The sequence below is a fragment of the Callithrix jacchus genome, chromosome X, assembly GCF_049354715.1.
Source record: "Callithrix jacchus isolate 240 chromosome X, calJac240_pri, whole genome shotgun sequence".
Classification (NCBI taxonomy): domain Eukaryota; kingdom Metazoa; phylum Chordata; class Mammalia; order Primates; family Cebidae; genus Callithrix; species Callithrix jacchus.
Window position 1 is genome coordinate 100,155,306 of NC_133524.1, and position 16,651 is coordinate 100,171,956.

The window sequence follows — 16,651 nt, forward strand, 5'->3', positions numbered from 1 at the left end:
AGTGGCCGAGAAAGTTACAAATGTGACTTTTACATTTCATAGGAGAGTACTATGTCACAGAAATGACCAGTTGAATGGCCCTGAAGCACCCATCCTCACCACGAGAACCCTTACTCGACGACCTGGCCAAAGATTAGAGCAGAAAACACCAAGCCCCACTCCCAACCTACTGTTAGGTTGTCATAGTGTCCTTAGGCCCCAGTGGCTATAAAAAGCCAAGAGAGCCTAAATGCTGGTTATTCAGCTTGGACCTTCGTGTTCGAGATGTTCTAAGCACACCGGGCGAGATGCATCTGCTTACTGCAGAAGCCTCTGTTGGGATGAAGGGAATGTGGACCTTCAGGACTAAAAGTGGGAGAGGCCTGGGAGGTGGGGCCTGGGTGGGCGGGGTCTGCTCTGACGTCACGAAGCTTCTGATGGTCGAGGAGACGGTGGGCGCAGGCTCTGGAGGCCCCAGCGGAAGAGCGGAAGGAGATGAGCCCGGAAACCCTCGGCCAATGAGAGAGGGCTGAGGCGGGGCTGCTACCCGGCTTAGCAGTGCGGGGCTCTGCGCGGGAACGCTAACCTAGTCTGGAGCCAGCCTCGGTCTCAGCCCCGCGGACGGCCTTTCCCGAGCCTTCGACCCTTCAGGTGAGGACGTGCGGCCTCACGGAGCCAGAGGACCATGGGGACGGGAAGGCGTGGGGGTCGCGAGGTGGGGATGCCGCGCCTTCGGGAGCCAGAGCGGCCGGGTTGGGGCTGGCGCTTCGCGTCTGCACCGCCGCCCGGCCCGGCGAGTCCGCCCGCGCCTTTGTCTTCCCCCCGGCGCCGCCCTCTGCGCGCGACGCGGAGCCCTCCCGGGGGGCCGGCCCCTGAAAATAAGGCCCCGGGAAGGGGAGGGGGGACGAACCCCTAAAGCGGCCCGTCCGCGGTAGCTGCGGCTCGGAGGCTTAGAGGATGCGGAGTTTGGGGGCCGCCAGGAATGGGCCCTCTGGGGCTGGGCCCTCGTTCCCTCTCCTCCCATGGCCGTTGGGCTGGGCGCCCGACAACGCTAATAGTTACTTGAAAAAGTATGCCAACTGCTCCTGACAGACTGGCCTCTGCGCCCGGCCCCGCTGTTATTTATTTGTTAGTTCCATTTCCCAGCGCCGAGCTTGGAGTCTGATCGCTCGGCAGAGTAGGGCCTTAGGGTAACCTCGACGGAATGGAGGCACGTTCGGCACTTCTGGCTGCTTGGGGGCCTCTCCATTCTACCCCGGGCACTAGACGAAGTGTCTTACTCCCCCAGGGTGGGGCCGGGCTCGCGCACCCGAGCTCTGCCTGGCGATTTCCGGGATATCCTATTGTCTCTTCTGGACAGACTCCGGACGCTCACAGGGCACCAGGCATTCGGTCAGGTCCACAGTCACGCACCTCTGAGCCTCATCTCCTTGCATCTCTCTCTGCAGAGAAAAGATGGTGAAAGAAGACCCACTTATGTTTGGTTTATTCCATTTTGCTGTAGTCCTGGGTCTGATCCTAGTTAACTGTCCCTTTTGATAGCGTTTACAAACCGGTGCCGCAAGGAGCTATGACACGTGTGTTGTAGTGTCTTAATGTACTGTCTTCTTTGGGGATTTAAAATAGAAATAAATTAGTACAACTTATGCCACTTTGTTGTGTGCTGCTCTCCATGTCCCAAGAAAAATGCCAAAACCCAAAAGTAATAGAAAGCGAAGATGCTCAAATAGTGCTATCTCCTGTTACAAAATCATTACCTGGTTAAAGCCAGACTTTTTTTTCCCTTCTATTCCTGTCTGGTCTTATGCTTCTATTACCTCCATTTTACCCTTGCTGTGATTTTAAGAGTAAGACCTATTGGCTCTGCGTTTCTAGAGCATCTTGGTTTCTGGGGCGTTCTGATCCAATGGCATTTACTGCCTATCAGAAATGGCTAATGCTGTGGAGTTTAAATTATACTAACAAAAAGATGTCTTTTCTAAGATCTGTTGTTGTTTGTTCTGTTGAAAATGAGCAGGTAGAATACACATTGATAGGAAACGTGAAAATTTTTGCTTGTGACCCCTTAGTCCAAAGATAGTTCTGCCAGGTGAGTTTTCTTAAAAATCTTTTTTTCTGGCAGGGCGCAGTGGCTCACTCCTGTAATCCCAGCACTTTGGGAGGCCGAGACGGGCTGATCACGTCAGGCCAGGAGTTTGAGACCAGCCTGGCCAACATGGTGAGACCCCTGTCTCTACTAAAAATACAAAAATTAGCTGGGCATGGTGGTGCACGCTTGTTTGTAATCCCAGCTACTTGGGAGGCTGAGGCAGAGGAATTGCTTGAACCCAGGAGGCGGAGGTTGCAGCGAGCCGGTATTGTGCCACTACAGGCCAGTCGGGGCGAGAGAGTGAGACCCTGTCTCAAAAAGATAAAAGTAACAATTTTTTTTTTTTTTCTTTTCGGTCTATCTTCTAGTCAAGATGAGTGATAAACCAGACTTGTCGGAAGTGGAGAAGTTTGACAGGTCCAAACTGAAGAAAACTAATACTGAAGAAAAAAATACTCTTCCCTCAAAGGAAAGTAAGTCATGGGGGTTTCTAGTAGAAATAAACATTGGAGAAAGTTAACAGGTTCGGTAAATCTTCTAGTAAATTTTTGCCACAAAGTAAGCAATAATTAGAGCACCATGGTATTTAATGCAATGGGTAAAACTATCAAATAGTTTTCTTCTGGTTTGCACATGATGGGCCTAGTAGTGATGGGGCAATAAAAAACTAGTTTCTTGTTTGAAAATGATTAAAAACCACATTAAAACCAATCTTGCAATATTGGATGTAGCACTAAAAGACATTTAGATTTTGTCCACTTTGGGGTATTTGGTATTTTTCTACATTTAGAAATTTTAGTCCATAATATCATCCTTAAAGAACCCTGTAGAATCTGTAGTTTTGGCCTTCTATATATGATGACAAGATAAGGTGAGATAACAAATGTACTTCTGGGTATACTCAAATCTCTCAGATTCGAGAGATCGGTTCTGCCCTTTGGAGTTACAGCCTGATGGAGAAACTCTAAGCATATTCACAAAAGCTGAGAGGCCCCTTTTGTTATATCAGTTTTGTTTGAAAGTTGCAACATTAGTTAAAATTATCTGAAAATGTACACTTTCCCGACTATATAGCGATAAATAAATCTGAAGAAAGTTCTCCGATTACTCCTCGGTCTTGAATAATCTGAAAAAAAAAATGGCAACAGCATTTGGAAAAACAAATCTTACAGTTGATGTAGTTTCTAATTGGTAGTTCAGGTGGTTAGTGTGCACATACATGCATGCACACACCACACTGTGAGTTTCGTGGTTAATGCCTTGGCATTCCAAATTTAAAGCATGTATGGCAGCCTTCAATGACTTACAAAGAGTTCTTTTGGAAGAAGCTGAACTTAGGAAAAGACTTTTGTAATTTTTTGTTTCTTTTCCCCCCTAGCTATCCAGCAGGAGAAAGACTGTGTCCGAACATCATAAAATGGGGATCTCCTCTCAAGAGCAGATTTCAACATTTCCTGACGGTCTTGGTTTTAGGCTTGTTTTTTTGGTAAACCTATGTGTTTGTAGAGATTCCAGGCATCTTCTGATTTCTTCTCACCTATATTTCCTGGCTAAGAGGTCTGGGGTAGTGAATGTTTCCTTAAGTTCCTTTCTAAACTTCCCATTGGTATGTAAATTCCAAATGGCAGATGCCGTCAATAATCTTGCCATTGATGACAGTTGTATGTGTAGTCCTTCCACCTCATACAGGATAAGCCAATTTTAACCTTCTACAATGGGTGCCTCAGTTGTTTCATAGTCTTCATGAAGTTGCATCCTTTGGCAGCATCTTACAGTTTATTTTCACCTCCGATGTAGCAATAAAATAATAAATATGATCATTATCCTGTGACTCTTGTAGTTCATTCCCGGTAGTATTCTAAGGAATGAAAAGTACATAAGGCTACCTTTTCAGCCAAACAAAATGGTTGAAGGAAAATTGTTAGCAGATTATTCATGGGGGGAAATAATCAATTCTGTCCAGGCCCAGTGAGTCCTGACCTGGGGATGCTAGGTGCTCTTTCTTTAGAGTTGGAACCACAGAGTTACAGAACCTTGGGAGAGAAGGTCATGTGGACTAACCTCCGTATCTCAGAACAAAGAAATGAAGACACAGGGTCTCATGTGATCTGTTCAAGCTGAATAAGGGCTGGAGTTCAAGCTGGGGGCTCTCTTGCCTTCTGGAACCTTTTTCAGCTTAATGGGAGTTAATATCCAAGACTGAAGTTGGATGGAGAAAGGGACAGGAGGCACTTGCTAACAAGCACCATATTAAGCACATCACATTTTCTAGTGACCTGTAACACTGAACTTCTGATACAGTTTTTCTACTGAACAGAATTTGCTGTTTTATGAAGTAAACGTTTCTGCTATTCACGGTGAGCAAAAATGCTATGAACGGAACTTTGTCACCTGTGACCACCTGATTCATGTTTTGAAGCCCTAATCCCTAGTGTGATTGTATCTGGAGATAGGTTGTTTCAGAAGTAATTTAGGTTATGAAGTGATAACAGTTAGGTCTCAATCCAACAGGACTGTGGCTTTATAAGAAGAGACAGACCAGTCTCCAACATGTGAGGACACAGAAAGGTGGCTGTCTATGTGCCAAGAAGGGAGCCCTCACCAGAACCTGACCTTGCTGGACGTCAACTTGAGATTTCTAGAATCTAGAATTGTGAGCAAGTACATTTCTGTTAAGTCACTTAGTCTATGCTAATACAATAAGGAATATGTATAAATGCATGCATTTCAATTCCTCCCTTTAAACAATACTTTTATCCCTTTTTAAAAATTATTATTTTATTTTTATGGGACAGGGTTTTGCTCTGTCGCCCAGGTTGGAGTGCAGTGGTGCAATCACAGCTCACTGCAGCCTTGACCTCCTGGGCTCAAGCAATCCTCCCACCTCAGCCTCCCTAGTACCTGGGACAACAGGCACCTTCCACCACACCCAGCTAATCTTTTTGATTATTAGTAGAGGTGAGGTCTCGCTATGCCCAGGCTGGTCTTGAACTCCTGGGCTGAAGCAATCTGCCTGCCTCAGCCTCCCAAAGTGCTGGGATGATAGGCATGAGCCACCATGCCCAACCTACTTTAATCACGTGTATAAAAATGAATCACCTATAATCCCACCAAATAGAAGTATTAGGCATCCAGAATTGTGATCTATTAATGTACATATCTTCCTACAAAGATAGATTATACCTATTTGCAACCTCAAGTATTATCTTACCTCCCCCTTTCTAAGGGCTCACATTCTTAAATAATCACTTGGGTTACATGAAGTGGGAGCTGTTTTCTCTGCTATAGCTTAAAGTTTTCAAAAGCAAAACAGTAGGTGGGTCAACTTGGATCAACTGCCAATGAGGTGACACAGTCACAGGGCTTAGTGTAGCCAGAGGATTTGAGCCTTGAGGGTAACCATGTTAGTCACCAATACCTTAGCTCCTGCCTGAGGCTATTGTCCAGCAGAGTGGCTCAGCCCCTTGCAGTGATACGCTGCTTACATTGTGCCCAAACCTGCCTCCCTGTAATTTCTATCCAATAGTCCTGGGATTGTGTGCTGGAGACCTAGAGAGGGTAGTTAATCCATCCTCTAGAATTTGAAGTCAGCTGTTGTGTGCTGCCCCTATACTTCCAAGTCTTCTGCAGCTGACTCTTCTAAGATCCTTCAGACCCAAATTTCATAGATGGGAAACCATCCTGGTTGCAGATATGCTCAGATTTGCTCATTATCAGATCTCTGAATCCTGATAATGATCCTGTCATCCAACACATTTGCTCCCCTTTCTGTGTTGTCATTTGCACATTTGATAAAGATGGTATCCATCTATGATAGATTCAGCAACTTCTTCATTTGCAAACTAGTGCAGCTCAAAGGAAAGCATGAAGGTTGTCGGGTGACCTGGGGTTGAACAATAACTCATAGTCGGTTGCATCTGGTAGTTGTCCGTTTCATTAAAGACTTGGTATGCACCCTGTCAGTGTTAAACTGAGTTGGAGCAGATGAGAAGTGCATGGTAGGAGGTGAAAGACATGTAATTACTAACTGATATTCCTACAGAAACGAGATGGGAAAAACGGCAGTTGCTCATCCGCAGTAGTTTTGCCCCATGCTTCTCAATTACTTAATGTTGGGGTGCTCTTCTAGTCACTGAGTTTCCTTGTCTTTTCAATCAGGGTTAGACTTTTTTTTCCAAATGAGCAAAGATTGAGATTTAGGTCCCTGAATTCATCTATTATCTACAAAACTGGCAGTACTAGGGCTTTGTTGTAGCAGTTGCATTTATAGGGGAAGTAAAAGTCTAAAGTTAAATGATTGTCTTCCTTTATGCATCTACATCCTTTGAAAATCACTTGTCAACGGCTTTACACCTTTATTCTGTCCGTGTACACAGGCAGATACGACCTTAATTACTAAGAACAGAAAAGGATGAAATGTCGGAAAGAAAACATGCTGAAAGTGAAAAGAGGAAAAGCAGCCAAATAAAATTTCATGCCTGATTCATCTTTACAAAGGATAAAAATGTCTCATTCAGTATCATGGCTTAAAATTCCCATGAAACGGTACGGGCCAGTGAGTTTTAAAAACATTCTTAGAGTTTAATCAATGCATGTTCATACCTAATAAGAATATCTTGGCTTTGGCATCTTAAATGTGTAGAAATATGTTTGATTATTACCTTGATAATATTCTACCTATTTGAACTTGAGCAAGTGTCACTTGCTCAAGAGATGTTCTGAAAGGTAGTTGAAGTGTTCCCTGTAAAGCACTTAGAACAATGCCTGGCACAATCACCGTTCACTCGTGTGACTCTTTATTACTACAGCAACCCCTGGTTTAATTGACATTAACCAATATGAGTGTCAGCTATATAGGTGGTAATGAAAGGGAGTGAAATAAACTGGCAAGGTCAGAAGTGGGGTAAGTTCATTCAATCTTCCGCTTAATATGTGCCACGTGGACTCTACCAATGTTTAAGGGATTGTGATTTTCAGTAATCAAAATTGTACTTAAGTCCTTGACTTTGCCATTGAACTGAATATGTTTTTGTCCACAGTCATATCAAATGGTGAAGAGACATCACTAAAGAGCCAGGAAAAAATACTGACATTACTGGGTAGCCACTAATTAAAGGCAAAGGTATAGATTAATGGTATCATGAACATGTCTGAGATATAACTGGATATTTTACAGATGTAAACACCACTCCGGTCTCTGCAGCAGCGTTTTGGTGCAGAAAGCTTGTATTAGGGATTTCCAGAGAAATAAAACCAAGAGCACGTTCATCCATCTATCTATCGAGAGAGATTTATTTTAAGAAACTGATTCATGTGATTATGGAGGCCGGCAAGTCCTAAGTCTGCAGGATGGGCTGGCAGCCTGGAGTCTCAGGTACAAGCTGACGTTACACTTTAAGTCTAAAGTCCATGAGGTCGAAGACCCGTGGGACAAACGATGTTGCAGTTCAAGTGTGAAGGCTGTCTGCTGCAGAATTTACTCTTGCTTGGGGGAAGTCGGTCTTTTTGTTCCGTTCAGGCCGTTATGGAGGGCAGTCTCTCTTACTCAGATCCCTTGATTTAAATGTTAATGTTACCCAAAAACACCTTCACAGAAACATTCAGAATAAAATTTGACCACAAACCCAACCAAGTCGGGTTATAGCAATCTATGAAGTCAGGTTACCTAAATCTCTGTCCTTGCTTATTTGGGTAAAAAATCTCCCCCTGCTTGGGAAGACTAGACAAGACATAAAATTGGCCACCACAGAGCTAAATGTGGATCATCAGGTAATGACTGTAGAACCCTAACCTGAAAAGTTTTGCCACTTCCTGCTTCCCACTGTTTCTCTCACCAGTTTGCAACAAGGTAAACATATGCTCCCCAACTTACAATGGAATTAAGTCCAGTTAAGCCTATCATAAAGTCAAATAATTTTAAGTCGAACCATCCCGAGTTGGAGTCCGTCTGTATTGGACACAGTTGTACAACACGGAATGGCTTTGCATATGCTTCAGACAGCTATTGCAACATAGAATTGAGCACAGGAATCGTCGAATTTGCTAACTGCTGCTTGAAAAAGCTCCCGTGTTTGCATGAGAAAATCATGTTCCTTGTATACCTTTGCAGGAAGGCTAACTTGATGCTTTTGCCTTTACACCTCTGAATTGATCACATTGCCTTCGGGGAAAGATCAAGCTATGAAAAGCCTTGCTGTGAAGGGGAGGATCCCCTCAGACTGTCTACCCTAGGTATCCACGCCTTGAAGGTGCCACCACTACAACATGAGAGAGGATGGCAGAGGACAATGTTCAAGTACTTGGGTTCTGGACTCAGACTGGTGTGGATTTGAATCCTTGCTTTTCCATTTATCAGCTGTGTTATCACTGGACACATTACTTAGTTACCCTGTGTGTTGTCTGCAAAAAATTGAGGCTGAGATGTCTACACTATAGAGGGTTACTGGGGGGAGTCAATGTGACAAGCAGACCATGGAGGAAACACAATCAAACATTCTCGTGGGTTTTCCACTGAGACTCAGACAGCTTTGTAGAGAAAGAATTTTTTTTAAAGTGCAGTACAGGAAAGGGGACTGTACCCAAGAGATCCAGAAGGACTGTGTGGACTAGCCACACAAATTCAGCAATTATCTCATAGTTTGTCAGGGGCCAGTGTCTTATCTAACAGAGGTTTATTCATTTATATGTTCATTCAACAAATACCTGAGCGCTACGACACTCACAACTTCCTGCATGATCTAGTTACCCTGGGAAGTACAGAGTCTTAAATTTGGACATGTTTCAGAATGAAAGCAATGCTATTAAGAATTACTCAGGGACAACAGGTGAAATCAGGACAAATGGTCACTATGCTGGGGAAAATGGCTGGGATTAGGAGAAATAGTAAACAGTCACTTTTTAAAGCTTTTTCTTTGTGCCCCCACTCACTTCCCCCTTACTCCAGAGTGACAGTCTATGATGAAAGAGGAAGAGCATTATATTGGGTCAAGAATCAGGACCAATCACAGTGTGGAGAAAGCCTTGTACTGAAGTAAGTGTTTTCATTGACCCAAATTACCATAGTGGGTTAATTTTGTCAGATACATGTGCTTGAAAGTGAAAAAAACCCCCACAACAATCAAATTGAAAAAAGAAAAAGGGAGAGATTCATCCTAGCTTTCTTAATTGGTCACTATCATTTTCCTTAACTTGTGAACAAACGTGAATCTAAAAGAGCCAGTCTTTCAAGAAGGATCCCAGTGGCTGAGCCTAAATTTAAAATAGAGCCAAGCTGCCATGTGCTGACTGGAGCTCACAGATGTACTATGAATCTCCCAAAAATCCACAGCACTATCTAACTTTGGAACTCTCAGAGCTCACCTGAATCAACCAACCAACCAACCAACCAACCAGAGCTCATCTGCCCCTGCCAATGAGGGCTCAGTTGTACTGGCCGATCAGAGCTCAACTGAGTCAACCAATCAGACCTAAGTCTGAATCCTGTATTTGCATAAATGGACTGTACTGGGAACTTGGATGGGAAGTTTCTCTATGAAAGCCATATCGTCTTTTTGTTCTCTGGAATTGCACCTTTGCTTCACACTGAAGCCTCTACCTCCCTGGTTTTTCACACCCTTCGCAGGAATAGTGTCTTACCTCCAGATTCCTTTTCAGAGAACCTTTCTTCACAGTATGATGCAAGAGGCAGGACACGTGCTTACTCACAGCTTTGGATTCGCATCCTGAAATCACCACAATTACAATAAGGCAAAAAATCAAACAAAGAAATATAAAGTAGACAAAAAGCACAAACTAATTTTCTCCTCAATTTGCAAGCCTGAACAGCTAGGAGGGCACTTAATGGATCAGGTCAGGTCACCTGCTCCCATCTTGAGCCAATGGCTGAGGCCCAGGGCTGAAGATACATTCCTTGAGCCAGGGGAGAGTGGGGTTTGGGTGCTCTCATTGGATACTTTCACCCTAAGTGATGCATACTCACAGGACATTAGGCTCTGCGTTGAAAAAGATTGTAGAATGGAAAGTATTAGAATTAGACAAATGTGAACGCGTTAGAGTACTTACTTCAGTTTCTAGGAAGCTTGAAAAAGATGTGTTCAATGAATTTCTGATTTAGCAATTTCTGCGCTGTGGGTTTCTGTTATGTATTTAAATGAATTCTATAACAGACGCAATGATGAGAAAAGAGTGTATGAGGTCTCCTTGTTCCATTAGCAATGTTTGTCTCTGTTTGGTGTTTTTAAATGGTTATTTATTGCAGTAAACATTTTCCCTTATGTGTGTGTGTGTGTATCGTGATTTAATTAACAGTATTTAAGGTACAATTTCTGTAACCACGTTTATAAATGAGCTGCTCAGATTTTTCTTTTTTTAGTATGCATCCTGAAATGGGAATCAACAGCATGTTACTTTATATTTTCTTGAAATAAATTTTGTCTGCCGGGCACTTTAGCTCATATGCCTATATTCCCAGCACCTTGGGAGGCCTAGGCAGGAGGATCGTGTGATTCTAGAGTTTGGAACCCTGCTGGAGAAACTAAAGAAAACCCGGTCTTTCAAAAAATAAAAAATTAAAACGTTAGCCGGACGTGGTGGCACGTGCCTCTACTCCAGGCTACTCGGCAGGCTGAGGTGGGAGCATCACTTGAACCCGGGAGACACAGATTGCAAGTGAGCTGAGATCGTGCCACTGCACTCCAGCCTGGGTGACAGAGCAAGATTCTGTTAAAAAAATTTTTTTTTTCTCTGTAAACCGGGAACAATCTTATTAGGAATAAGTGACCTGATCTTAAAAGTCTGAGAGGAAGCAGCATTGGAATTTCGGATGGTACCTTCCTGGTGATCTCCATGTCTTCAATTCTTCTTAATCGTTAAATCCTCGTTTGGTTCACTTTCTGGGATTTATGTTTTGCATTCATGTATTTAAGAAATGTTTCTGAATGTATTATCATATATTCTTGAAGGGTATTTGTTTAACTTATTTCCGATTTCATAGATTGAATTTTTCTCCATAAGAAGGTTTCTTAGAGAACTGGGCTAGTGTTTTTTTTTTCACCCAACATCGCTTATTCACCAACAGTAACATTCAGAGTCTTTTGGGGATCAAAATACTGTTCAGAAAAGAGATTTAAATTTCATACACATTTAAGGATTGGAAATGCTTTTACAAGCATCTCCATTGTTGTTTGTGTTGTCTGCTTGGAGACTGTGGTTTGGCCATTGTTCGTTATCCACATTCACTGAAGGTGTTGATCGCAACTGAAGAGAGGAACCAGACCGTCAGGCCCTTTTATGCCCATGAGCCCTCGGCAGCCATGTTAGGGAGTTCCTGCTCAAACCAGGCTGGCTTAGCCCAGGATAGCAGTACATTCTGAGATGCACCCGTCTCAGAACGGTCCACACGTGGCCACAGTCATTCCTCCCGCATAATGGACTTGGGCTCAGGAGGTCAAGCTCTTTCCAAGGAGCGTGAGCTGAAATTGCTAACCTTTGGGAGTTTTCAGTGACCCCTTTGGAAATGCTCACAGCGCGGCATAGATCAGCTGAGGATGGCTGATGTGCCCTGTGGGCCATCTATCTGTGTAACTTTGAGGTAGGCCACAGGGGCCACTTAGGCCGGCAGACACCCACTGTGATTGGTTGACATGATGCCAAGCAACGGGATCATCCAATCACCCTCAAGGCAGTGAGGTTTGCTGACAGGCTCTTTGGGAAACACTTCTTCGAACCAGATGTCGAGTTGGCCTGTGACATAGAACCCGCGGCCACTCCAAAATGCCCCGCCCCCAACCTTCCCAGGTGCCCAATTGTCATCGTCTGTTCTTGCCATCTAGCTGTCGTTGCCTCCGCCATGGCTGAGCCTTCCTCTAAGCCAACCTCTGAGGAAGACCAGAGCACCCAGGAACCCACAGAAGCCAGCCTCTCGACGGCCCAGAGGCAGGAGAAGCGAGGGCACCGAGGGTCCCGGAGGCGCCATGCCAACCGCGGCGGGGACAGCTTCCGGGACAGCGTCATTTTAAAACAAAAAACTCACGGTGATTTACTGATATGAATTCAGAGATTGTTGTGTACAAGTTTCTTCTGCCTTGTACCAAACTAAGAGAAGGATTGGCTTGCTAAGAGTTCAAGCAGATTTATAAAATTATCGTTTGTAGAGGGGACTGTTCAGAAATCCTTTACTAGGCTTCTGTCTTGGAGCTTACCACATAGGATGTTATCTAATAGCAAACATGAGGCTTTCTGTCCTTCTAAATCGTGAACCGATTTATCAGGAGTAGAACAAGTAGTCTGTTAAAGATACACCTGCCAGCCTGACCTTTGAAATGACAGTTCATTCATGACCTTTATTTCTTCAGTTTTTCTTAATAAGCTTTTGTTGTTTTTTCCTGCAACTGACTTTTACTTAAATTCATTTAAGGCATGTCTTCGCATATATTGTCACAGGCTATCTTCCTTTTCTGAGACAGAGTCTCGCTCTATCGCCAGGCACTAGGCTGGAGTATAGTGGCGTGATCTTGGCTGAGTACAACCTCTGCCCCCCGGGTTCAAGCGATTCTCCTGCCTCAGCCTCCCGCGTGGCTGGGACTACAGAGGTGCGCCACCAGGCCCAGCTAATTTTTCTTTTGTATTTTAGTAGAGGTGGGGTTTCCCTATGTTGGCCAGGATGGTCTACATCTCTTGACCTCGTGATCTGCCTGCCTTGGCCTCCCAAAGTGCTGGGATTACAGGCGTGAGCCATGAAAGCTATCTTTCTAAATTGAACGTGGTTTTCATTTTTGGAATCTATTTCTCTTCCTCAGGGAGTTCCGAGGAGATTTAAGGTGATATTTCATATCGAATATCTCTTAAACTTATTAGCCATTTCCAGCTTCTGAGTTGTGATTTGTGGTTGCTGTTTCGTTTTCCTTTTTTTATTTTCTTCTTTTTTTGGGGGGGGGGGTTTAAACCTGGTCAATGTTGAGTGTGGTTATATGTTTTAAATGAAAGCACCTTTCCGTTTCTATTCTCGGCTTGGAGGCTGTGGTATGGCCATTCCTCGTTCTCCAGATTCACTGAAGATGGTGATCAGAACTGAAGACAGCAGCCAGACCGCCAGGTCCTTTTCTGCCCAGGAGCCCTTGGCGGCCGTATCGGGGAGTTCCTGCTAAAGCCGGGGTGGCTTAGCCAGGGATAACAGTAGATTCTGAGATGGGTGAGAACCGGTCCACACGTGGACACGGTCGTTCCTCTGGCATCCGCATAATGGCCTTGGGCTCAGGAGGTCTGTCTCTCTTCATGGAGCATGAGCTGAAATTGCTGAGCTTTGGGAGTTTTCAGTGACACCCTTCAAAGTGCACAGGGTGTGTCATGTATCAGCTGAGGAGGGCTGATGCGCTTTTTCCCGGTGAGGCATCTGTGTAAGTGCCTCCGACGTAGGCCACAGGGGGCGCCTAGGCCGGCAGACGCCCGCTGTGATTGGTTGACAAGATGCCAAGCAACGGAACCATCCAGTCACCTTCGATGCAGGGAGGTTTGCTGACAGGGTCCCTGTGTGACTTCATCCACTTGATCCAATCAGATGTCAAGTTGGCCCCTGACGTGGAGCCATGCTGCGTACCCAAGCGTCCCCGCTTCACAATCGCCATTGTCTGTCCCCGGCGACAACCGCCATTGCCTCTTCTTGCCATCTAATGGCCGCTGCCTCCGCCATGGCTAGAACTTCCTCTGGGGAACAAGTGATCACCCAGGAGCCCAAAGAGGCCAACTCCACAACAGCCCAGAAGAAGAGCAAGCAGAGGAAGCGAGGGCGCCGAGGGCCCCGCAGGTGCCACGCCAACTGCCATGGGGACAGCTTCGCCACCTATTTCCGCCTGGTGCTGAAGCAGGTTCACCAGGGCCTCAGCCTTTCCCGGGAGGCCGTGAGTGTCATGGATTCTATGGTTCACGACATACTTGACCGCATCGGCTCCGAGGCTGGTCGCCTGGCCCACTCCGTCAAGCACGTGACCATCACCGCCTGGGAGATCCAGATCGCCGTGCGCCTGCTGATGCCGGGGGACATGGGCAGGCAGGCCGAGTCCGAGGGCACGAAGGCTGTTCTCAGGTACACCAGGAGCAAGTGAGCTACCTCAGGAGCCCGTGAGCACCACGGAAAGACCAGTGGCTCCCCAAGGGGGGGGGACCCCAGCGGAGGTTGGGGTGGGTGGCGTTCTTTCGAAATCGTGTCGGGGGGGGTAGCATGTGGCATGTGGCATCCTGCGATTTTTCAAGCATTTCTCCCTCGGTACTAGACACTGTCAACTCCAATATATCTGTAGTGCCATTCGCTCCAAGGAAAAGTAGTGGGTTTTTCCTCGATCCTGCTTCATTTCCTCAGTTTCCTAAATGGTCGTTTTTATTAGTTTTCTTTCTAGGTTATCTTTATGGTGATGTTATCAATGCACTGATCTTTACCCTTTTCACTCTCGTTCTCCTGCGACTGGATGGCGGAATATTCCAGAACTTCAGTATATGCCCTACAGCAACAGAAAAAGTGAATACGCTGACAGAAGAACCAAGGTAACCCTCCTAAACGTTTTCAACATCTCTCCCAACACGAATCCAAGTAAATAAGCAAATGAGGCCCAGTTACACCGTACATATACCTAAATAAAACTTTGAGGAATCCGCTCATTTTCCCTCTGCCTCGACTCTGACATCACTATTGCAGTTCATTCTTTTTTTTTTTCCCCTGACAGATAATCTTTTCATTTCTTTTTAAACAGAAACCTCCGTTAGTTCCAGGTTTGTGTCAGTGGGCTTAGGGAGAGTCCACGCAAACAGCTGATGCCCTAGTATCCAGTGGTGCAGGCAGTGAGCAACAGTCAGTGTCCCAATGTGTGGGGCGTGACTGAGGCTGTACCCACAACCGCTTTCCTGTGATATTCACTCTGGTGTTTCAAGGGACAGGGCTGTGATTCTTTACCTGACGTTTTAGTTTTCAGTGTTTGTAACCACGGTGATTTAAGGATATGAATCCAAAGCTAGGGGTATTCTATGTTCCTTGCCCCTGGCATCAAGTTATGCAGAGCTTGGTCAGCCTTTAGGAGGAGTAAGATGACACTTATTTCCTCCAGAGATTTGCTTATTCATGTTAATGTTAGTATAGGCTGCTTTTCATTGTGCTTTCTTCTGGGTCCCAGGTCTTTGTATATTTAGCATTTTCTTCTATAAGTGTATTGCAGAATTTCAGAGCAGCTGGTGGCTTTCTCTTTGCTTTTCATTTAAATAGATTTCCAGCAGTCCGAGCATGTGGACAAGAAAACCTACGCTGGGATTGCCACCCATAGGAATTTATTATTTTGTGCCTTGAAGCTCAGTCTGTGGTCATTTCTGTTAAATGATTCCCACAAAGTTTGAAACATCTCATAAACAACCCTTCTCGTTTATATGCAGAAACCTGTCAAGGATGGTACACTCAGCCAAACCATGAAAGAAAAGCTGGTAAATCACAAGAATCAAAATTTTCTTGAGTCCCTCAGAAGTGGGAAATAACCACCCCAGGGGGACCCAACACACAGCCACATAGATTATTCTACCTTTGAGGGGAGGACCGCTTGGTCAAGATGGAAATGAGCGCAGAGCAGGATAGAAGCCAGAGCTTCCCTGAGTAGTGCAGACGGGTACGGGTAGAAGGTCACCTCCAGAGCTCCACTTGGGATCCAAAGAGAAAGGATGTAGAATCAAGAAGTCCTCTCACCGGGATTGGTTGTTTTCTGTTTTTCCAGACTGTTGGAAACATGTTATGAAAATAGTTGAAGAAAAATGCTCACCTCGCCAGGAGACCAAGAAACACCACCACGAAATCTGCTGCAATGAAATCCCTCTGCAGGAGGCCGACAAGTGTTCCTACCTGTCCACACAACAATCTGAAAACCAAAGATGCTTTGCAGATCCCTGTTGTTTTCCAGAGACAGAGCTGTGTACCTGATCCAAAACACCACACCCCACTCAGTCAATGAATTCTCATTATGCTCATCGTTTTGCTTTAAAGTGCCAACTTTTCTGTCAAGTAGGACATAGAAATAAATTTCGAAAGTTATCCTTGCATATCTACTGAGTAATTTGATATGTCTTTTTCAGAAACCAAATCCACTGGGATATTTCACCCTGGAGTGTGTGTTTTGTATCTGCAAATTCAGAAATCAAAGAGGAGCATTAGTAACACAGGGCCCACGATGAACTCTGGTCGGGCTGTGGAGAGTGGAGAGTGGGAGTTCAAGGGGACTGATGCCGACGAATTATAGGAAGAAAGAGCAAAAGGGTAGTTTGATGGGTTGATGGGAAGAGGAGGTTCACGCCTTTGGTACAGCATTTCGGTGGGTGATTGAGAAGCAGGGGAACCTAGTGAGCAATCGTGATGCCTTGCTGTGGCTTACTGAAAACACAAAGTAAGGAAAATGTCTTTACTGCTTCAATAACCAATGAGAAATACCGATGTAGGAAAAATAGTAGGAATAAGAGCAATAGAGTCCAATCAGTCTTTCTGTCAGCATTCCCTGTACCATGGAGTTCATTTCAAAAGAGAAGCAACGACCCAAACACTGCACAGAAAAAACTACAAAAGTG

At 45.1% G+C, this 16,651-nt stretch overlaps 2 protein-coding genes across 8 annotated transcripts; both read left to right on the forward strand.

Moving 5' to 3' along the window:
• Nucleotides 1-398: 398 nt before the first annotated feature.
• LOC128930636 (thymosin beta-15A-like) lies at nt 399-3,891 on the forward strand. 4 transcript variants are annotated; one of them, XM_054251000.2, is made up of 4 exons: nt 399-630; nt 2,102-2,197; nt 2,437-2,541; nt 3,447-3,891. In XM_054251000.2, the coding sequence occupies exons 3-4, from the start codon at nt 2,442-2,444 to the stop codon at nt 3,482-3,484; spliced, it is 138 nt and encodes a 45-aa protein (XP_054106975.1). In that variant the 5' UTR covers nt 399-630; nt 2,102-2,197; nt 2,437-2,441; the 3' UTR covers nt 3,485-3,891. The 4 variants fall into 4 exon arrangements, with proteins under 4 accessions (XP_054106975.1, XP_054106974.1, XP_078219999.1 ...); XM_078363873.1 differs by having other exon boundaries at nt 534-1,049; XM_078363874.1 differs by lacking the exon at nt 399-630 and adding an exon at nt 1,317-1,437.
• LOC144581171 (histone H2B type W-T-like) lies at nt 3,447-16,132 on the forward strand. 4 transcript variants are annotated; one of them, XR_013531713.1, is made up of 8 exons: nt 3,447-4,721; nt 6,445-6,613; nt 7,245-8,299; nt 9,012-9,098; nt 11,899-14,147; nt 14,544-14,602; nt 15,479-15,526; nt 15,811-16,132. XR_013531713.1 is itself a non-coding variant. In XM_078363865.1 (6 exons), exons 4-5 carry the CDS (start codon nt 13,651-13,653, stop codon nt 14,578-14,580), a joined length of 534 nt encoding a protein of 177 aa, XP_078219991.1. In that variant the 5' UTR covers nt 3,447-4,721; nt 6,445-7,442; nt 8,178-9,098; nt 11,899-13,650; the 3' UTR covers nt 14,581-14,602; nt 15,811-16,132. The 4 variants fall into 4 exon arrangements, 1 of the variants encoding a protein (XP_078219991.1); XR_013531712.1 differs by having other exon boundaries at nt 7,245-7,442; nt 8,178-9,098; XR_013531711.1 differs by having other exon boundaries at nt 6,445-7,442; nt 8,178-9,098.
• The last annotated feature ends 519 nt before the right edge of the window (nt 16,133-16,651 follow it).

Coding starts and splice junctions, on each gene's coding strand:
- LOC128930636 (XM_054251000.2), top strand. CDS start 2,442: ATGAGTGATAAACCAGACTTGTCGGAAGTGGAGAAGTTTGACAGGTCC. Junction 2,542..3,446: donor TACTCTTCCCTCAAAGGAAA/GTAAGTCATGGG, acceptor TTTCCCCCCTAG/CTATCCAGCAGGAGAAAGAC.
- LOC144581171 (XM_078363865.1), top strand. CDS start 13,651: ATGCTGCGTACCCAAGCGTCCCCGCTTCACAATCGCCATTGTCTGTCC. Junction 14,148..14,543: donor GGCACGAAGGCTGTTCTCAG/GTACACCAGGAG, acceptor GGAATATTCCAG/AACTTCAGTATATGCCCTAC.